The 23352-nt window shown below is 41.1% G+C and overlaps 1 protein-coding gene across 2 annotated transcripts in view; it reads right to left on the bottom strand.

The window, feature by feature from the left end:
* Nucleotides 1–5026: 5026 nt before the first annotated feature.
* RAD18 (RAD18 E3 ubiquitin protein ligase) overlaps nt 5027–23352 on the bottom strand; it is an 89442-nt gene continuing 71116 nt past the window's right edge. The window contains exons 12-13 of one of the 2 annotated variants that reach the window (XM_070391534.1): nt 15615–15677; nt 5027–7799 (exon numbers count right to left, since the gene is read on the bottom strand). In XM_070391534.1, the coding sequence (XP_070247635.1) occupies nt 7700–7799; nt 15615–15677 (163 nt within the window). In that variant the 3' untranslated portion in view covers nt 5027–7699. The remainder of the gene's footprint in view (nt 7800–15614; nt 15678–23352) is intronic. The other variant, XM_070391535.1, reaches the window with a different exon arrangement.

The following is a 23352-nucleotide window of genomic DNA, read 5'->3' as shown; positions in this document are numbered from 1 at the left end:
CTGTCAGGAAAATGCAAATCAAAACCACGAGATACCACTTCACACCCACTAGCATTGCTCTAATAAAGACAGATTAATCATAAGCATTGGAAAGGATGTGGAGAAATCTGAACCCTGATACACTGCTAGTGGGAAGTTAAAATTGTGCAGCCGCTTTGGGAAAGTTTGGCAGTTCCTCAAAATAGTAAACACATAGTTACCATATGATTTCCAAATTCCATTCCTATGTATATACCCAGGAGGGGTGAAAACATACGTTCACACAAAAACTTGTGTGCAAGTGCTTAGGAACATTATTCAAAGTTGTCATAATGAATAGAAATAACCCAAGTATCCATCAGCTGATGAATGGATAAACAAAATGTGGTCTATCCCATATAATGGAATATTATTCGGCAATAAAAGGAAGTGGTGTTATGTACTACAATATGAATGAGCTCTGAAAACATTGTGCTGAGTGAAGAAAGCAGTCACAAAGGACCACATATTTATAATGCTATTGATATGAAATGCACAGAAAAAGGAAGTATAGAAAGGAAAAGCAGATTGGTTGTATCCTAGGACTGAAAAGGGTAGGAGAGTTGAGGGGGAAGGATAAAGGGTGCAGGGATAATGAAAATGTTCTAAAATTAATTGTAATGATGGCCACACAACTCTGATATACTAAAAGCCATTGAACAGTATGTTTAAAATGGGTGAATTGTAGGTCAAGTGAATTCTATCTCCATGAAGCTGTTAAAACAAAACAAGTCACTGTGGTCTCCAGGGGTTCGGATGCCCAAGGATTGGTCCTGGTCCTGCTATGAATCTCCAGACACCAGGGATGAGCCCAAGTTGATGTTTCCTCCTCCTTCCAACCTCCCCATCCCTCCCGTCCCCTCCTCTGCAAGCCTCATAAGTCTAGGTACTAATAACCCAACACCTGAGCCCTGGAGGAGGCGATCGCAGCTTCACACCATCCTTCAGTGACCAGAAGGAACTGGCCAGGGCGGCTCTCAGAGAACAGCGGCTGTTTCTCTCCACCCAACGCAGAGCAGGGTTCTCAGAGACTGGCCAAGGAAGTACGTGCCCCTCCTTTCCCACGGCCAGTCGGCCAGTCGTCTGGAAGAGTGGTGCTGGCTCCAAGATTGCAGGGAAGGGTGCCTGCCCGTTCCACACAGGGGAGCCCATCTACCCAGCCTGACCCATGGCTGCCTGCGATAGGAACTTAACATCCTGGAGTCCTGAAGAGTTGCAATAAATTTCTTAATGACCATTATTTAAAAATCCAAGGAACAACTTCCGTTCAGAATTTAATATCCTAGTGTCCTCTGTTTTGAAAACCTGCCCATATATTTCATTGCGATCATAGGACCATGAGTGGAGGCGGGGTGGGGGCGTTGTCCCCAATATGCCAAACACCCAGAGAGAGGAGCCCACAGTACCCTTAGGAAATGCAGGGGCTGCACGAGGGCACTCGCCCTCCTCCTTCCTGCTAATGCAAATTGTATCCCTTCTTAAAAGCTAGTCCACACACAACCCATTTCTCATAACAAGTTTTCACTAGTTGATGTGAAATGGGGGAAAAAAGCACATAACTAATTTGTTATAATCATTGCTACATTTAATTAGCTTTGCTGGGAATTTCTCCCTACCTTTTTACTTTCTGTGTGACTGTTTCTTGTAAACTGCACAAAGCTAGATTGTTCATTTTCTAAAAATCCAACCTGAGACACATTCTCACACATGCTGAGTGAGTGTTCTTGGAATATGTCTTTTAATCTGTTTCCTTATCAGGTGAAATACTATAAAACAGCGATCACCAACCTTTCAGACCTCACGGACCACCGGTTTGCCAGCCAACCGTTGCTATAAAGCGTTTCCAGCTATCCATTGCCTTCAGAGATCCTAAATACAATAAAATTAAAACACCCAACTACGTTTGGTCTTTGTTTGCTAATAGCCTTACAAGTCTCTGTCCCCTTCAACTTTAGACTGTTGGCTTTGATAGTTAACAGAAGTAACAGCCATATGAAAGCTTTTGCACTTGCTGTGAAATTCCCACTGAAGAGTTACAATAAATTTCTTAATGACTATTATTTAAAAATCCAAGGAACAACTCCCGTTTAGAGTTTAATATCCTGGTGTCTATTTTGAAAACCTGCCCATATATTTTATTGCGCTAATGTTCCCACAATTCCATTTCCGTGAATCTGACCTAAGGATGTAATTCTATTATTTAAAACTGGAAGTAACTTCAATGTCCAAGAACAGAAGACTGTGCTAATGTGGTTCAGGATCCAGAAGGATTGGTGGTGCTCACTGATGGGCACTGATAATGCTGTGGAAGTGATATGGGATGAGATGCTGAAGGCACTGTATTTAGTGTGGATGGTCCTGGCTGTCACATGAAATTCTGACTTGTCCAGATGGTCTGGCATAGCTGTGAAGTTAGTGAACACACAGTCGGTTATTGCATGAGCATTTTAATGTTTTGTCTTTTGGACCAAAAGAGGATACACGCACAGGTTCCTAAGGATGGGGGACACAGAGGATATGGAGGGAATATGACGATTAACCTTACCACCTCGGATTGCTTTTCAAGCTCCCTAGAGAGAATGGTCAAAAATGAAATCTCTTTCCTGCATATTTTCATAGGGCCACATACCTCTGCTTTACTGCACTTACCACAACTGTAATTTGTACAATTATGTGATTAATGTCCATCTCCCTTTCTGGTCTACAAGGTCCATTAGGGCAAGGCTTATCTTTGTTTTTCACACTACTTGACAGGAAGTCATGATAGTTGAGAGAAGGCAGGGATGGGAGAGAGCAGGGAAAGGTACGGTGGAAGGGACAAAAAGGGGGGAAGGGATAAAAAGGAGGGAAGGAGAAAGAGGGAGAAGTAAATTTTTATGAGGGACACAGTAAATCGGGGAAAGCAGTCTCATTGTTTCCACACCGTAAGACTAAAACCAAAGATTATCAAAATGATAATAAATTTAATGGCTCTGATATTTCCCCCTCTAATTTCATGGTTAACTAGAGGTCTGGTGCACGGATTCGTGCACCAGTGGGGTCCCTCAGCCTAGCCTGCGCCCTCTCGCAATCCAGGACCCCTTGGGGGATGTCACACTGCCGGTTTTGGAATTCCTGCAAGCCAGGCCATCCAACATCCCCCAAGGGATGTAGTAGTGTGCGAAGCGGCAGGGGGCCAGGGAGGAGCCTGAGCCCGGGCCGGTGCCATCCCGCTCCCGCTCATCCTGGCCTCGCTGTGCCTGCCGCCACCACTGCTCGGTAGTGGGGAGAGGCTCCTGCGGCCACAGTTGCACTTACCAGCTGTGAGCCCAGCGGCATCTGGTATCCATTGGTCAGCTGAACGGCACTCCTGCTGTGGGAGCACACTGACCACCAAGGGGCAGCTCCTGCATTGAGCGTCTGCCCCTGGTGGTCAGTGCACATCACAGCGACTGGTCGAGTGGTTGCTTAGGCTTTTATATATACTAGAGGCCCGGTGCATGGATTCGTGCACCAGTGGGGGTCCCCTCAGCGTAGCCTGCGGGGATTGGGCCGAAATCATCCCAATGCCGCCTGTCGCTCCTGCTCATCCGGCCCCGTTGTGCCTGCCACCAATGCTAGGCTTGCTGCCACTCTGCTACGGTCTCTAGGCTGCAGCGGCCAGCCATGAGCCCTGCATCTGGCGCCCACCAGTCAGCTGAGCGGTGCTCCTGCTGTGGGAGCACACTGACCACCAGGGGCAGCTCCTGTGTTGAGCATCTACCTGCTGGTGGTCAGTGCATGTCATAGCGACCGGTCATTCGGTTGCTTAGGCATATATATATATAACTTTTATAATAAAAACATATAATAGGAAAAAATGTGTCTCATTTAAAGAATTGTTATTTTTTATCAGTGCTGAGGATTTTGTAATCTACTGTTTCTGCCTTTTCCCTGGCTCTAAGAAAACTCAGTCACTCTGTTCACCCAGTCGCTCTATCAGTGTAATAGTCTAGACCAGTGATGGCGAACCCTTTGAGCTCGGCGTGTCAGCATTTTGAAAAACCCTAACTTAACTCTGGTGCCGTGTCACATATAGAAATTTTTTGATATTTTCAACCACAGTAAAACAAAGACTTATATTTTTGATACTTATTTTATATATTTAAATGCCATTTTACAAAGAAAAATCAACCAAAAAAAATGAGTTCACGTGTCACCTCTGACACGCGTGTCATAGGTTTGCCATCACTGGTCTAGACAGTTGCTTTCTCTTCATTCTACAGGGCCAAGGGCCACAAGGAAAAAAGTCCTCTGCTCACTATTTGTTTACCCCTGTTGACACGAATCTTCACCATACATGTCAGTTTTTAAATCCATACTACCCTCCCTATGTAACCCACATTGTCTTATGTGTGTGAATTACTTTTTCAACTAGACCAGTGATTCTCAATGAAGGGTATAAAGAGAAGAGATTGGGGGATGAAAGGATGGGCTGACACTCAGAACCATCTAGACTTGTCCTTTCTAAATTACATACAGCAGCTTACCTGTGCCCTCAAACATAAACACCACTGTTGTGAGGTGACACACCCACAGTAGCTGTTATACCCTACCGGGGAGTAAGGAGGTAAAAATAAAAAAATAAAAAACTAGTGATTAGGATCATATTTTCATTAAAAGGTGAAACCAGAAACTTGTCAGTTTTAATCCTGGATTTAACACTTACCTTAAATTCCTTATTCTCTAATAAATATAAAAATACCTTCCTTTCAATGTGTAAATGTTAAATGTATGCTAAGTGTTAACAATCAGAGCTCAGTAAATGCCCTTTAACCTTTATTTTTAAAGCAGACTTGGGAGGTCCTTGACATTGGGCATTTCTCAATCTCAGCACCAATGACATTTTGAACCAGATAATTTTTTAAAAAATTTTTTTATTACAGTTGATAGTCAATATTATTTTATATTAGTTTCAGATATACAGCATACTGATTAGACAATTATATAATTTACAAAGTGACACCCTCCCCCCCCCCCCCCCCGATAATTCAAGTACCCACCTGGCACTATCAGTTATTACAATATTATTGACTGTATTCCCTATGCTGTACTTTACATCCCCATGACTATTTTGTAACTACCAACTTGTACTTCATCCCTTCACCTTTTTCACCTGGGTCCCTCTATCCCCTCTCTGGCAACCATCAGTTTGTCCATTGCATCTATGAGTCTGTTTCTGTTTTGTTTGTTCTTTTATTTAGTTATTTAGACTCTACATATAAGTAGAATCACATGGTATTTGTCTTTCTCTGACTTATTTCATTTAGCATAAAAGCTTCCAGGTCTATCCATATTGTCACAAATGGTTAAGATTTCATTCTTTTTTTATGGTGGAGTAATATTCCATTGTATATATGCACCACAACGTTTTTATGAACTAGATAATTCTCTACTGTGGGCGAAGTTGTGGGTCCCTGCCCCCAATGCCATTCATATATTGAAGTCCTCACCCCCAGTCCCTCAGATGTGAATGTATTTGGAGATAGGGTCTTTAAAGTGGTAATTGGGGTAAAAACAAGGTTATATAGATAAGCCCTGGTCCAGTATGACTGGTGTCCTTATAGGAGGAGATTAGGACACAGATGTGAGAACAAAAAAGAAAGATCACGGGAGGACCCAGTGAGAGCCAAGGAGAGAGCTCCCAGAAGAAACCAGCCCTACTGACAACCTGATCTTAGGCTGCTACCCTCCAGAACTGTGAGGGGGGGAAATTCTCTTGTGGCACTTTGTTAGGGCAGCCCAGCAAACACTCCATGGGGGTTGGCCTGTGTGCTGTAGGATATTTAGCAGCATTCCTGGCCTCTACCCACTGATACTAGTGCCAATTCCCCAAACCCAGTCGTGACAGCCAAGTATCTCCACATATTGCCCAATGTCCCTGGGGAGCAAATTTGTCCTCCCCTCCCCACTGAGAAAACGGTTTCAGACGGCCGCTGTCACCTCTGCACTGCCAGTGCTCAGCATGCTGCCTGCTACCTCACTGCGCAGATAGTTAAATATTACCTGAGTGAATTCACTTGCCTGCCTCCGTGTCTTGGCTCTCACTGCTCCCTTGCAAACTCATTTTGCTGCAAACAATGTAGTAATAATTTCCAGTTTAATTTATAGCAGACTGTGTACTTTTTAATGACACAAGCACTTTTCCTTTTAGCATAATTTCTGGTAACTCAAACGTAAATGTCACATCGATGATAAGCCCCACGCTGTCTGCCATTGCTCACGCACTGCCCCTGAGATCCTTCGATGCATTCAGTGGGTGCTGCCGCCTTTAGTTTCCCTAGTGCACACTCGTGATTTTAGGTCAGGGGTGGGGAACTTTGTTTCTGCCAAGGGCCATTTGGATATTTATAACATCATTCTCAGGCCATACACAATTATCAACTTAAAAATCAGCCTATTATTTGGGCAAACATTTAATTAACTCACCCCTAATGCCTTGGCAGGGCCGGACATTCCCCACCCCCCGTTTTAGATGAAAAGACTATGACAGATTATTATGCAATCATTTGAAGCTCAGGGAACTCGTAAAGAAAACCAATGGCCATTTAAGTGTTAAAACGCTTAACTCTAAGTTATAATGAGACTCCACACATTACCCAGAAACCTGAGAGCAGACCAAAACGCCAAAGTCCACGGAGACACTGTCTGGAAAGCGGAAGTCACAAACATCCTGGAACATTCATACATCTGTTGTCCTAACACTGCCACATTCGCTAGCTTGTCTCTGGAAAGCTGATGTATCTGGGCTGGGAGGTGGCGGCGGGTGAAGACTGACTGAGACGCCAGAGAGGCCTGAGGGACTCTGGCAGCAACGGGGACCGGTGCACATTTCACACAGAGATCATTTCTGACCGACCCCTTGGATGATTTGTAGCTTATACTCAAGATACTGTTTCAAGCACATGATTTTAAATTGATGTAGAGTCTAGTCATTTACAAAATCCATTTATTGCAGCATTCTTTTAATGGCTAGGATTCAAAGTGTTAAAAATTCAATTTACCCAAGTGAAAAGAAAGACTAACAATAACCGTTTGTCACTGCCATTTCTGAAGACTGTGCCCAATGTTTTTAATTTATTGTTTGTGACTAACATCTGAATAACGTGTCAGACATGGGTCTAACAACTGACTACCTTAAATTCAGGCAACAACCATCACTAACTGCTACAATGGGCATGATGGCATTCAGACTAACACACACACACACACACACACACACCAAGGATGTGAGTTATGACATTCTGCCTTTCTAGAGATAGAGGCCTTAACTCCTCGACTGCTCCTGTAGTAAAAGGTTGAAGAATCCTTTCTGAAGTGGGTTTCTCCATGGAAGAGAAGGAGAATGGGTTAAGGACATTCTGAAATTTAGAAACAAAACCAAACAAGAAAACCTTTGCAAAAAAAAGCCTGTGTACTATGCAAAGCTGGTGAACATGGGAAGTCAGTATTTGAGAGAAAGATATCCCAGCAAAAGGTAACTGACCAAGTGAGGATGTTTTGTAACTCCCCCACTCCCCCGAGAAAGACAGAAAAGAATGAAAAGTTGATTAAAAATATTTAGAATGTACATCCTTACGTGGGCATTATGAATATGAAATCTATACGGCAACAGAAAGTACCATATTCGGATCACTGCCCTGGGAAAGTCGCCAAAGCCACACTAGTTCCTATTCCTCTTATTTCTCGGCTCCATCTCAGCACTTTCTGGTCTTGTCCGACGATTCTGTGTTGGACTTGTTTCTGTGTCTTGAAGATCGTTTCTGAAAAGAGTAAAACAGAATTGGCATCTTAGGAAATAATGATCATTATTATTTATGGCAGTTCCTAGTTTACAAGTGTTTTCACAGACATCATTTCATTTAAACCTCTAAATAGCCCTCTACTCCACTGACCAATCTGTTAAAATAATAATAATAATAATTATTATTATTATTATATATTACTAGAGGCCCATTGCAGGAAGATTCCTGCAAGAATAGGGCTTCCTCGGGCCTATTCCTGCAATAGGGCTTCCAGAGACCGGAGCGAAGCAGAGAAGGAAGCTCCCTTCTCCACTGCCTCGCTCCCTCCCTTCGTCGCTTCTCCCTCGGATCCCTCCCTTCTCTGCCACCTGGGCTCTCTCCCTTCTCCACCACTTTGCTCCCTTGCCAGGTCACGGATCCAGAGCCAGGATCCCACGGCCAGCGTGGTGCGCTGCCAGCCCCGCCTGCAGTATGCAAATTTAACGGCCATCTTTGTTGGGTTGATTTGCATATTCTTCTGATTGGCTAATGGGCGTAGCGAAGGTACAGTCAACTAGCATCTTTGTATTTTATTAGTGTAGATACTATAATTATAAATAATATAATAATAATTATTATTCCCACTTTACAACTGAGAAAACAGTGATTACCCAAGATCACAGACATAAGTGACAGAGTCAGGAACTGAACCCCTTTCTTCTGAATCAAAATCTAACAGTTTAAGCTTCTACTTAACATGTTAGAAAGCTGCAAAAAAAACCAAAACACTAAACTGACCCCATCCTAATAACAAACAAAGCCAGATAGTCCAAAATAATCATAACTTTTCTTGATTCTATCAGAGAGCTGAGACTGTTAGGCATGAAAACAAATTTCCAAAGAAAGATAAGCCCCTCACTGCTGGCAGAGCACTAAGAAAGAGGTGGCTGTCAGCTGACATTTTTTTCTTTTTATTGAATTTATCTGGGTGACACTGGTTAACAAAAATATACAGGTTTCAGGTGCACAGTTGTACAACACATCATTGGACACTGTATTGTGTGTTTACCACCCCAAGTCAAGTCTCCATCCGTCCATCACCATTTATCCCCTCCTCCACTTCCCTCCATTCTTGCCCTCTACCCAGCAGGCAATCACCACACTGTTGTCCCTGGCCATGAGTTTTTCTGTTCTGTTTTGTTTTGTTTATCCCAATCCCTCCACCCCACCCTCCATCCCTGAGAGCTGTCAGCCTGCTCTCCATCTAGGAGTTTGTCACTATTTCCTTGTTAGTTCATTTGAATGATTCTGAGATATGGGCTAGTACTGAGGCCCTGACACAGGGGGTCCACAGACACTTGCAGGCTCTCTTCCAGGCACTTCCTCCAGGTGCTCAGGAGAAAGGTGGGGAGCAGGGCAGGAAGACTGAAGAGAACCCACAAAAAAGGCAAAAGATTTGAGGAGGCATTTCATCAAAAACCCAAGGAAAAAATATCAGCCTCCATGATTTGGCATTCATGAAAGGAAGTTCACCATCATTAATCCTTGGGGAAATGCAAATTAAAACAATAAAATACTGTATATCTATTAGAATGACTTAATAAAATAAAAAGTAAAACAATAACCAAGTACTGGCCAGGATATGAAGCAACTAGAACTCGCATACATTGCTGGTGGAACACAATTTGGCAGTTTCTTATAGGTTGAACTTACACTATACAAGCCTGTAATGAATGCCACTCCTAGGTGGATATTTCTCTCTCATTGATGTTTCTATCTCTCTATCCCACTCCCTTCCTCTCTCTCTAAAAATCAATAAAAACGTATTTTAAAAAATTGAGTTGAATTATAGGACACCCAGCTGGTATTCTAGAATTGCTTTTTAGTTTGGGAAAACACCACCTCCCCCCAATCAGAACTGGTACTAGAATCATAGTACAGAAAGGTTTATTACTCACATAAAGAGGCTTTTCTGCTGAGACCAGGGCAGGCTTCCCAAGTTGGTCTGAAAATGGAAACTGCCTTGGGTGGGATAAGAGAGAGGGTTCCCATATACAGATAGGGACTTGCATGGTTTGCCAGGACCAAAGGAGGGAGCACCCAGGATTTCCTATCAGCTTGTCCAGATGTGGGACAGAAGAGGAAGAGGAAGGGTTAAGACCTAAAAGCTGCCAGCAAACAACAAAATAATGGAACCAGACTCCTTATTACAGGGTGTAAACTGATGAAGAACTCAGTCCAGAGAATTACTATGTGTGCCAGCTCACAGCTGTAGCACAGTGGGAGAAGCACTAGACTCAGGCTTAGGAGATTCAAGACAATCCACCATCCTTCTGGGCTCCGATTTCTCACAAAACACAGTGAGTAAAGTTTCTTCTCTCCAGTGCAATCACAGGGATTAATAATAAAATGAAAATGAAAGTACCTAATATAACAAGTACTATTGTCATATTAATTTATAACAATGTAGCACATATTAGGAATTTGAGAGATATTAGTTAAATGATATTTGCCTTCTCTAATACTCAGAAGTAAAATTCTTGCTGATTTTATTAGTATTTACTTCCTAGAAATAATGGAACAAAGGAAAGAAAAACTTACCGGCCAACATGCCAACTTCCTTGGGATAAACCTATTTCTGCCTCTGGATAAAAGTCTATTAAGAAGGATGGGTCTCTGGTTTTGTCACCAGATGATAGAAAACTCCTTGGTTTCTTTCTATTTAAATAGAAGGGCAACTCAATATGTGTTCATAGACAAGAGGCATGAGCTGAATCTTAGAAGAGGAAAAGTAGGAAGGATAATAAATGTGCCCAGAGATGATTTCCCAGATTCAGGACAGGAAGCCATGGTTTAATGGCAGTAGAGGGACACTAGGTTCAAAAGGAATGGACAGTGAAAGGCGGTCAATAAGCAAACAGATTAAACCTAAGATTTTGTGAAGTCAAATAAGCAAGACAAAACAATCAGAGTGATGACTCTGGATGAGTTCTGCATGGTAACATTTACTGCATACAGTTCTTGGCTCAACACTTTAAAGGGAACATGAACAGACAGACTGGAGCCTGTATGCATGCCTGAGACTTGCAGAGGCAGGGAGCTTCCCAGGTTCTTTTGTCTCAAGGAATCATCCTTCTTTCCATTATAGGCCAGGCCTCAGATGAATACGATCATTGTCTGGAGGCAAGTCCACTCTGCGTTTAGCTTGCCTGGCTCTACACCCACAAACAGGGAGGCCAGGCCCATCGGCAATAATTTTTTGATGGGCTTTTGCTCCTTGCTGCTCCTGGGTGGTTTTCCTTTCCATCATTTTTCTCATCTAACTTGTAAGGGTTTCTTGGGATTTGTTTTTTTCATCTTTTTTGCTTTTTGGTATATACTGAGGTTTATATATGCTTATAATTACTGTATCTTCCTGATGGATTGATCATTTTATCATTATAAAATATCTCTTTGTTTTTAGTTACATTTTTTGTCTTAAAGTCTATTTTTGTCTAATATTAACCATGGCAGGTTTCTCTTGGTTATTGTTGCATGGTGTATCTTTTTCTATGCTTTTACTTTCAATTTATTTATCTTTGAATCTAAAGTGCATCTCATGTAGAAAGCATATATATAGTTCAATCATGTTTTTTCTTAAAAAATCCACTCTGCCAATCTCTGCCTTTTAATAGAGGGTTTAATCCGTTTATGCTTAATGTATTTACTGCAAGGCAGGATTTATGAGTGTCATTTGCTATTTGTTTTCTATAGTGCTTATGTCATTTTTTTGGTTCCTCTATTCTCTGCCTTCTTTGGTGTTAAATATTTTCTAGTGTACCACTTTAATCCCTCTGCATTTCTTTCTTTTTTTTAAATATATTTTATTGATTTTTCTACAGAGAGAAAGGGAGAGGGATAGAGAGTCAGAAACATCGATGAGAGAGAAACATCGATCAGCTGCCTCCTGCACACCCCCCACTGGGGATGTGCCCGCAACCAAGGTACATGCCCTTGACTGGAATCAAACCTGGGACCCTTCACTCCGCAGGCCAACGCTCTATCCACTGAGCCAAACCGGTTAGGGCCCACTGCATTTCTTTTATATTTCAAATTTCTCAGTGGTTGCCCTGGGGAATATAATTAACATATTAATTTATAACAAAATATGCTTAGAAGGATAACACAGACACTTATAGAATTGCTACATTTTGTTGAAAAGTAAAGCTGTGGAAGCTTTTCCTGATTCTGCCTCTAAAGCTACATATGGAGCCCTGGCCAGGTACCTCAGTCAGTTAAGAGCATCGTCCCAAGGTTGCAGGTTCAATTCCAAGTCAGGGCACATACAAGAAGCAACCAATGAATGTATAAATAAATGGAATAACAAATCAATGTTTCTCTCTCCCCTCCTCTAAAGAAGAAATCCAAAAAACAAATAAATAAAGCTACATGATAGCATAAGCTTATTTACACTCTTGTGCACTCAGCTGAAGTCAAGAGTCCTGGATTCTGATCCTGGCAGTGCCACGAGCTAGCTGTGGACCTCGATCTAGTCAATTTACCTCTGGAACCCAGCTTCCTTCTCCACATAATGAGGGGACTGGACTAGAGGAGTGCTTACACTTTTCCAGCTTTAACATTTATTATCAAGTGATGGGGTTTGTTTGCTAAGTGTTTTCTTATCAATAATGACTTTAAGAGGTCATCATTATTAAAAATGGACTTGGGCTCAGGAATTCTGGGCTACAGCTTGTCACAGCTGCTGGTGTCAGGATGATTCCCAATAAAAGAAAACATGTTGCCGAAACCGGTTTGGCTCAGTGGATAGAGCGTTGGCCTGCGGACTGAAAGGTCCCAGGTTCGATTCCGGTCAAGGGCATGTACCTGGGTTGCAGGCACATCCCCAGTGGGAGATGTGCAGGAGGCAGCTGATCGATGTTTCTCTCTCATCGATGTTTCTAACTCTCTATCTCTCTCCCTTCCTCTCTGTAAAAAATCAATAAAATATATTAAAAAAAAAAAAGAAAACATGTTAGTGAAGGAGTGGCCTTCTCTCCCAGAATGCAAAGTTAAATAATGCTTAGCTGAAAGCAATGCAGCCAAAATCTCAAACTTTCATGCAACACTAGTTTGAACCATCAAATATCTCGTTAGTCTGATAAACCTACTCATGTTGTGTTCCTTGGATACACCACACTTTTCCATTTTCCTAGCGACTCAGCTATGAAATTACAAAACATCAATAGCACAGCAAATCTCTCCTTTGGAAAGATAGTATCTCTTAAAGGTTGAAAGTGTTGACTTTGACACATTAAGCTACTCTCAGCTCCATCACTCATCACTTACTGCTAAGTGACATTGGGCTGGAGACTTACCTCTTTCAGCTTCAGTTACCTCATTATAAAAAGGAATAACTATACATCATAGTATTGTTATGTTATTTAAATGAGAGCACACATATAAAGTATTTATTGTGGGTTAGAGCTGCATTGACACTGGGGTTACAATGTTGAACCTGGTAGGGGAAATAGACATGATCCAGAAGGTAAGGCCAGAGAAGACTTTCATGAGAAGCAGGTCTCGAGTTTAGGCCTGGAGGGTAAAGGTAAACGAGGAGGAAGATGAGAAGAACATTCTGGGTAGAGACAAGCGTGTTCAAAGGCCCTGCGGTGAGTGGGCATGTGGCATGAAGAGATACCTGTATCAAAGGAACAAAGGGAACGCACAGGTGTGTGATAAGACAGAAGACTGGAGAAGACCAGATCATGCGGGACCTTTCAAGCATATTAAAGAGTCCCTTCTCAATCCTAAAAGGAAAAAGAAGCTACTGCTATTTTTAAAGTAGAAAGATGAGTAACAGTGATCAGATTTTCATTTTACAAAGGTCACTCTAACTGCAATATTGAGATGAGATTATAAAGAAGCCAGAAAATAAGGATAGACAAATTTATTGCCCAATCAAGATACAATGATAGCATGAACTAGGGTGATGAGAAGGGTAGAAATAAATGAATGGATTCCAGAGATATTTAAGAAGTAAAATCTATAGGAGTGATCACAGAGGCACTATAGAACAAGATGTCAAGAATGACAGATATTGTTGGGGCGAGGGGAGGGTATAAAAAATTAGCTGAAAAGGAACACCAGAAGAGAATCATGTTTTTATTTTGCTTTAAAAACTATATAGGGGGGTGTAGGAGAGTAGATAAGGTCAAGTGTTCAGCTTTGCACATGTTGATTTTGAAGAGTCTTAAAAATATCTAAGAAGAGACATCAAGTAGGTAGTTGATATATGTATCTGGGGCTCAGGAGAGGAGCTGGCAGGAGAGATAAATTTATTAGGAGATCAATTTAATCTTGATCATCAACAACTAATGATCTAGTTCAGTGGTTCTCAACCTTCTGGCCCTTTAAATACAGTTCCTCATGTTGTGACCCAAGCATAAAATTATTTTCGTTGCTACTTCATAACTGTAATGTTGCTACTGTTATGAATTGTAATGTAAATATCTGATATGCAGGATGGTCTTAGGCGACCCCTGTGAAAGGGTCGTTCGACCGCCAAAGGGGTCGCTACCCACAGGTTGAGAACCGCTGATCTAGTTGAACAAAAGGAAAACAGGTTATTGTGTCTCATAAGCCAAAGAAGACAGGCTTTTAAGAAAGGTGAAGAAGTCAATAGTAGCAAACACTGCTAAGAAGTCAAGAGAGATAAGGTCTAAAATATGTCCTCTGGATTTAGCAACATGGCGGTCTTCAATGGCCTGAGTGAAAGCTATGTCAGAATGATGGTACTGGCTGAAAATGTTGAAGAGGAAGTAAGAGGGAAATAAGGAAACGGAGACTACAAGTAGGGATAATCTATTAAGAAAGGAAGGAGAGATACGATAGTAGCTGGAGGATAAGAATGAGCGAGATGAGAGGCTGAGTAAGGTGTTTTTGTCTGTTGGCTATGTGGTTGGCTGGTTTTAGGATGAGAAAGATTTGAGCATGCAGGAAACCCAACAAAAAATTACAGTTGAGAAGGAAAGGTTGCCTATACAAGAGGGAAGGGACACAGCCAAGTTTCTGACAAGAGAGTAGGATGAGGGAGAAGGAATTCGCCTCCAATAGGAGTTAGGACATCCCTTTATTATAGAAAGAGGAAATGAAGATTGAATCTGTACAAATACAGGCAGATTTATATGTTTGGAGAGATGAAGATCCCACTATAATGGCTTTGGTTTTCTCTATAAAGAACCAGGTCTTCAGCTCGGGGGATGGAGCCGCTGAAAAAAACTGAGTTTTCAAATAATCCTTGTGAAGAACAGGACAAAGAAGTGATCGCAGGCACAGGAAAACTGCTGCTAGGCAATTCTAATGGCCTATGGAGGTATGCGATCATGAAATTATCGTAAATTTTCCCTGCTGTACTACAGGTGACTCCTGTAGGTGGAGATTAATGAAAATGTATTATTTTTTGGCACTGTCCCTTTCCTGCTTACCTACGAGTGGGAACTGGAATGGCCTCCCACCCCCATCCCAAAGTCTCATTTCCCAGCAGATTCCTAAGTGGTATAGGAGAAGTAAAAGTGCATTTATTCTACACTAAACACTCTGGAGCCAGTGCTTAAGGCCAAACTATAATCACCTATTGGAACAATTTGTCTTTAGAAAAACAACTCCTGACAAATATTCCAAGTTATTACACTGGGATTCCATTTATAAGCAGAAATATATAGAAATAAGAAATAGACTGGAAATCTTTATCTGGAGGTGTATGAATTACTACTTTCTCAAATCAGAGAGCACAAACATTCTTTTGTTTGAAAATCAACTGTATAGAATTATAATTTCTCAGGTCAAAATGCACACAGAATAATTACGAGAACTCACTTATGTGATGCTTCCCAGGCTTCCTCTTCTTCAAGAATATCTCTTATGATGTCCGAACTGGAACTAAAAGGATATACATCAATATTGCCAGACAATAAAAAGACAGTATGGTTCTATTTATATAAAATTCTAAAAAAGGGCAAACTAATCTATAGTTACAGAAAGCAAACCAGCGGTTACCTGTAAGGAGCACAGGGTGGGCAAGGAGGGGTTACACAGTAGCAAAGAAAACTTTGGGAGTGAGGGGAAGGTTCACCTCCTGATTGTGGGGACGGTTTCATATCTGTATACATATACATACATGTCAAAATTCACCCGATTATGTGCTTTAAATATTTGAAACTACTTTTAAAAGAAACCTTTATAAGTTAGCAATAATAATGAAAAACATACAAAAGCGTAAATAAATCTCTCAACATAAAACCTGGATTCAAATGGAATATAGTCAAAGGCCTTTTCAATTTCCTATGGCAACCCAAGATCAAATCATGATGGTTTTTGTTGTTGAGAGAGAGAGAGAGAGAGAAACATCCATCAGTTGCCTCCTATATTCGACAGGGATAGAACCCAAAACCTAGGTACAGTCCCTGACCGGGAATTGACCCGCAACCTTTTTGGTATATGGGATGATGCTTCAATCAACTGAGCCACCCAGCCAGGGCTCAAATTGTGTCTTAGAAACTGCACTCCAATCATGAGATTCACAAGAGATACTAAGTTCCGATGTGGCTTTTACTCCCTCTGTAAACAAAGTAAAGTAAAATTAAATTAATTTTAATTGTGCTAATAATGGAATTTGTTATAATGTAACCTGGCTTAAAGTACTATGTATTTCTGGCCTATCTGTGCAGGGTAAGGAAAATTATAGAGGGCATGTATTATTTCTTTTTTAAAAAAATACGTTTTTATTGATTTTAGAAAGGGAGGGAGAGAGAAACGATTGGCTGCCTCCTGTACGCCCCCTACTGTGGACTGAGCCCACAACCCAGGCATGTTCCCTGACCAGGAATCGAACCAGTGACCTTTGGTGCATAGGATGACGCCCAACCAACTGAGTCAAACCAGCCAGGGCTCATGTATTTATTTCGTTATAAGAAAAAACTGTTTTAAGGTTTTAGCATCTTGTTCTTACGCAAATAAATCCCTACCAAATAAATATATATATATTTTAAAAAGATATGTACAGCAATTATCTAAAAAGCATTTCTTTAGACACCCAAAGACATAGAATGTCAGAGGCACTGTATGGGACAACTCAGAAGTAGTAGTCACTACCACAGGATGGAAAAGCCTAGAATAAAAGGCTCATTCTCAGGTAAGAAACAACAAATTTGGAAATGTTAGTGTCAATCCTATTTCTAATGATACTCTAGTAGATAAAAGAGTTTAAAAATTATAGATTTAAAGTTCCAATGAATCATTCTCAACCGCTTCTGACGAATCACTTTGAAGCAAATATAGTTCTGTAGCCAATGTTTTACTCACAAGATTTCCGCCCAAATTCCCAAAACTCTCAAGGAGCTCTCTGCAGGCTCCCCTCTGACTGTGCTCCATGTACTATATAACGGCCCATGTGGGGATTCCCATTGCATCCCAGGTCTGGTGACCCTCTGATATAGCTAGCACCATAGTTCTTTTCAGAACAAGACTTTTCAGAATAAGGCTTCTCATATGGTAGTAGCTTTTAGCATGGGTGGCTTGACAAAATAGGTAATAATAATAATGAAGCATTATATATTCAGTGATACTTTTTGTTTATACTCTATTCATACTATATGCCCCTGCACACATTTTTAAAACAGTTGTGCATGCGTCTGTGAGGCATTCCTTACTGTGGCGAGAGATGATACTTGCTGGGCATGTGCTTCTGCAGGCCCAGCGCAATCATTCCTTCAAGCCTCTCCTACTTTCTCACACTGAGGAGGGCCCAGTGCTCAAATGCAAGTGCCCCTGAAAATCATAACACCTTAATTTATCATCAGTCATTTTCACCTTCATGAAAACTGGCTTATAACAAGCTTTCCCATTAAACAGCTAGCTAAATGTAGTTTTATTAGCAGGAGACTTTAAGGAGATCAAAGGCAGAGTTTACCAACTTTGTTATTTTCCTGAGAGACAGACCCAGACAGCCACTCATGAGGGAGGGCTTTGATCCACCGCCACCCCCATTCCCACAGAGGCCGTCTAACACCTTCTGATCCCAAGCTCTGCTATTCCTTACCGTGGTGATAATTACTCCAACTTAGTTCTTTTAATGTAACTATTTTGTTCCCTCTCTCTACTCAAGTTTTACCTAGATAGATAGATTTTTCAGCCTGTGTCCCACAAAAATTGTTAAATTATGCAATACCTGACTATTTAGTCAGGGGCACTGACTGTTAGGTCGGAGGGAGCCCAGGATCGGATACATGCAGACGTGTGATGAGATAATGGACTCTCCCTGGCATTTCTAACAGATCAGCATGCCAGACACAGACACTGACTCCTTCCTGAATACCTTGCTGACCCCCTGCAGCTGAAACTTCCTCAGCTGAATACCTCAGCTCATGTCCCCGCCCCTCACCCAACCGCAGTATAAAAAAAGTGCCCCCCTCCCTGTTGGCGTGAATCCACGTGCCCTGTCTTTGGGGGTACCTGGGTCTCCTGGGGACGCAGAAATAAACCTTTCCTTTCTTTTCTGATTCACTCGACTCTTTATTTCTTATGCCGCCTCCTGAGCCACCTAACCTAACACTGACCTCTTTTCCCTTAGATTGCCAAACAAAAAAAAAATGACAATAACCAACACAACAATAGCTGTCCAATGCGAATGAATCAAAACTATACCTACTTTTTTGTCAGACTGGCAAAAGATATCTTTTTTGGTGTGCTGCAGAGTTTTATTAATTAGTTTATGTGTGCCATGAGATGAAAAAGGTTGAAAATCACTGGGGTAGAGCAACAGCAGTGCTTTTCAATTATTTTTCATTATTTCTCCCACGCATCTTACCTTTTTAGACATTTTTCCTAATTACCACTCCATGAAATTTTAACGCCACAAATACAACTTGTATCTACTTATGTATTGTGTATATACTGTGCTTTATACATAAAAAGAGTAAGATATTTGGGCCATCTCCAACTTCTACTCCCCAGGGGACAGAACTGCTGAGAACTCATGACTTAGGAGAACTGGGAGCAGGGGTGGTCGTGTGACTCTGAGTCCTGGTAGGTGTCACACAACTAGAGAAATAGTCAAGTCAGCTTCTGGCTGATACCCCCAAATGCACGCATGCAATTTTTTTTTAACAGGAAGGTTACAGAGCATCCCTACTATTCCAGCTAAGTAAGCAGAATGGCCAAGCCTGTCAACTAACTTAGTAATCTGTGATCAATTTACCTAGCAGCTTTCAAATCTCCAGTACAAATCACTGGATTGTTAAAGGAAAATATTTGCGGTACATTAATGACATAAATCTAAGAGGTTTTTGCTATGCTACCTCAGTGAAAACAGATGGTACAGGAGGCTGACAAAAAGCACATCTCACAAGTTGCCTGTAACCTACCCTTCCTGAGACTTCAATGCTTTTGACCCCCCAGACTACGCAGCCCCATGACTGCCTCGATTCTCATTACCGTTTCTTCTCCTCCAGCTCGCCACTAACCTGACTGACAACCAAACCAAGAAAGTGAATGATAAAAGTCTGGGAAGTTTCAAGTTTACCAATAATGAAGTTTCAGGATTATCTGCTGCATCTGCTGCTCCAATTCTAGTCACCACTGAGAAATGAAGCATTGATACTAATACAATTGAAATACCAAACAGAACCGTTGCGTCCTTTTTAAAGTTGCGTACTTACATTCTACGCAAAAGCCACAGTCCTGAAATTAAACATACAGCTTCACAAACAGGGTTTTACAGAGACTTACATTATGGGGCATAACAGTCAGTGGTACTAAAATTATCACTCTCAGATCTCTTCCTTGTAAGCAAAAGTAATTAATATTTTTGAAGCCTTAGTCATTTTAATATACATTAGAGATAAAACAATTCCTTTAGTATACTTACAAGACATCTAAAAAGTCCTCCACAGGAGAAAATACTCACTCTGGTCAACCTAGGTCAGAGCATCACAAACCCACACAGCTGTAGCTTTTAATTCTTGGACAAGGAATGTTTTCAGAGTATACTTAGCTTCTCTCTTTTGGTTTGGAACATTCTGCAGACCATGATTTAAGAAGCTGGATAAACATGAGGTCTGGTATCTGAAAGTTACAGCTCCCAGTGGAAGGGTTTCATATCGTGCTCCCTAGGCTAGAGTGGATATTATTATACAGATTAAATACATGTGAGAAAGACTCATCACACAAAAAAAAATATGAATTCTGAAGTCTATAAAATTCCCAACCTCTGTTCAGGAAGAGTCTACTAAGTCCACCACACTTAATGTTTCATACCATTCAGACCTTATTTACAGCTCAAGGTTTCAGAAGCATAAGCTACACTGGTTTCTGTTGGTTGGTCCTTGGCCTCGTTGGTTTTCCTAAAATGTTTTACTTTTGTCATTCTGGCCAAAAGTGTAGCACATCTTATCAGGCAAAGGAAGGAAAATACTTTTGTAGCATCTCATTTCATTCCATTAGTCAAGATTTTACCAACAAAGAGGAAATGTTATATGCCAAATATCTCTGGCAAAGGTATGACTGGTAATGCTATCCAGAGGGTGAAAGCAACACTCTACTGTCAAAGTTAAGGTTTCAGCACTGCTTCAGTCACTTACTGAATAACCCTGGACAAGTTATCTCATCTTTCAAAGTTTCAACAGTCTTATCTATAAAGTCAGGATAATAGCCCATGTAGTTCACGGGGATACTTTTAGGATTAGTCAATAGAACACATAGAATGTTCATGATATAGCTCAGCACATAGTAAGTGTTCAATAAATGTCAGCTCCATTTTCAGAAAACCCATTTGGGTCTGAATTACCTGAGTAATTGCCTCAGCACTAAGCTTCAATTTGGCCTAGGAAACCTGGTCACTAGTGAGCTCTATTTTAATCTTTGATTTCTACTGTTTCTATGGCACCGGGGTGCAAATTCATCAGAACTTGTTATTTATCCAGCATGGCAGGTACACAGGGTACTGTGGGGTAGGAAAAATGCAAACATCTGCTATAAAAATCCTTGGATTAAAGATTACTTACAAGTGAAAATTTTCTGTTATCTACTAGTTACTCCCCCCACTATTCTCGTAATTGTGGCATTAATTTGAACGTGATTGAGAATACTCAACTTAAAAATAACTCTTCGGGACAGCTCCCTGGAGGCTTGGTGGGGTGCACATAATGTCCATCAGACAACGGTACTTAAATGCTGCTGGCTACCACGAGTCCTCCTCAAACCCCTCTTTTTTGTAATCTGTTCTGCAGGATAAGCAAAAGCTTGTATGCCAAAGTTTTACTAGTAGGCTGACAATAACATACTAGGGTAGTAAACATCCTAGGTTAAAAAAAAAATCACTCAATGACGACAATGACAGAAATGACCATTTTGTGAGCAACTACTTCCACAAACTATGCTAGTCATAGCTTATATGCTACCTTTACTTCACATGAGGACCCTAGGTTCTAGCCCCACTTGACAGATCAACAAAGGCTTGGAGAAATTTAAATTTAAAAAAAAGAAACAAAACAAAAAACAACAACAGGGAAGTGAATGCAAAGCTCGTCTTCTTTCTATTACATCATGTTGCTTCAAGTAGTGGTAGCAGAAAATGCTATTAATCCACAGAGTTCAGAGTACCACCTTCTCCTATGTATTCACCAGTGAGGTTCTGTCAGATAACATCGACAAGGTTCATGAATAAAGCAAGGCACTTCCCTGCTCTCTACTAGATCTAAGAAAAGATAAATGAAGAAATCTTCAAATATAAGAAAAATATAAGAGAAAGAACTTATTTATCAAGTAATACACACTAAGTCCTCAAAAAGAGATGAAACCAGAAAACCAACTTAGTTTATATTCAATTCATTAATAATATATATGATCATCTCATTTGCTTTTTAGACTTGCCCTTATAGGAAAAAAACAAAACAAAACAAAAAAAACACAAAAAACTATCGTTGTATTTTATCAATGAGGAAACTGTAGCCCAGGGAAATAAATTCCACAAACAAGCACAAAACCATGCTGAGCTGAACTCGCACAGTGGAGCAAAGATGACTCGAGGTACTCGGATCTCGTGGACACAGACCATTTCATGGATTTGATGTCATAGTATCTTAGGTGAAGATACATCCCCTCAGAACAATGTCCCATTCATCCAAAATACCACTTCAAAAGAGCAAAAGATATGGAAGAACTATTCCATGTTCCCACATTTTCTCTAAAAAATTTCAACCAACAAAATTTACCACCTGAAACAAGATGAACTATTTAGCTTTCAGGAGTAATTTGAAGTTCATAAATGTTCCCAGACAAAAGGTTATAGTAAAATACAAAACAGGAGTGTGTATTAATAGAAAAAGGGTTTGTGGCAACATTAAATTCATTAAATATCACATTCTTAACATTAAAAAACCGAGTATAATGTGTCAACCTTCCAAAAGCAATTATAAAGTTTTTTTTAAATTACAAAACCACACTAATATATTTGTCAAACCTTTCTGCCTGCATCCGCAAACTTTATTTACCAATTTATAACAATGACATTGGTGAAGATAGTGATGATTTCCAAAACAGTTTAAAGCATCTACTTTTTGTACAAAGTAGGTTAATACCTTTACATGGTTCAAAATCAAAATGACATAAAAAGATGTACACTGAGCCTGGCTGGTGTGGCTCAGTGGTTGAGCATCAACCTATGAACCAGGAGGTCACGGCTCAATTCCCAGTCAAGGCACATGCCCAGATTGCGGGCTCCATGGGGAGTGCGAGAGTGGAGGGGTAGGGAGGGAGGGTGTCAGTGTGCAGGAGGCAGCGGATCAATGATTCTCTCTCATCATCCTTTCTCTCTCCCTTCCTTTCTAATATCAATAAAAATATATTTAAAAAGATGTATACTGAGAAGTGTCACTTCTTCACCATTTCCCCCAGGTCTCCAACAAATAATCACTTACCAATTTGCTTATTCTTCTGGTGTTTATGCAAAACTAAACATGTAAGTATACGTCATTTCCTCCCCTTTTAGGAAAAAAAGACTACCTATGCCAGCGGTTCTCAACCTGTGGGTCGTGACCCCTTTGGCGGTAGAACAATCCTTTCACAGGGGTCGCCTAAGACCATCATGCATAGCAGATATTTACATTACGATTCATAACAGTAGCAAAATTACAGTTATGAAGTAGCAACGAAAATAATTTTATGGTTGGGTCACAACATGAGGAACTGTATTTAAAGGGCCAGAAGGATGAGAACCACTGATCTATGCTATTCTGGATTTTGCTCTTTTCACTTATAAGCAAACTAGAGGCCCGGTGCATGAAATTGGTGCACTTGGGGGGGGGGGGGGGGGGTCCCTCAGCCTGGCCTGCGCCCTCTCACAGTCCAGGAGCCCTCGGACAATGTCTGACCAATGACTTAGGCCCGCTCCAAAGCTGGCAGTCGGACATCCTTAGCGCTGCCGCGGATGCAGGACAGGCTCCCACCATCACCACTGCACTCACCAGCCATGAGCCCAGCTTCTAGCTGAGTGGTGCTCCCCCTGTGGGAGTGCATTGACCACCAGGGGGCAGCTCCTGCATTGAGCGCCTGCCCCCTG

This window comes from Myotis yumanensis, unplaced genomic scaffold (assembly GCF_028538775.1).
Source record: "Myotis yumanensis isolate MYYU_CA2020_CCGP unplaced genomic scaffold, mMyoYum1.0.hap1 SCAF_14, whole genome shotgun sequence".
NCBI lineage: Eukaryota > Metazoa > Chordata > Mammalia > Chiroptera > Vespertilionidae > Myotis > Myotis yumanensis.
The sequence above is the reverse complement of the archived record's forward strand: the minus strand, read 5'-3'. Positions and strand labels throughout refer to the sequence as shown.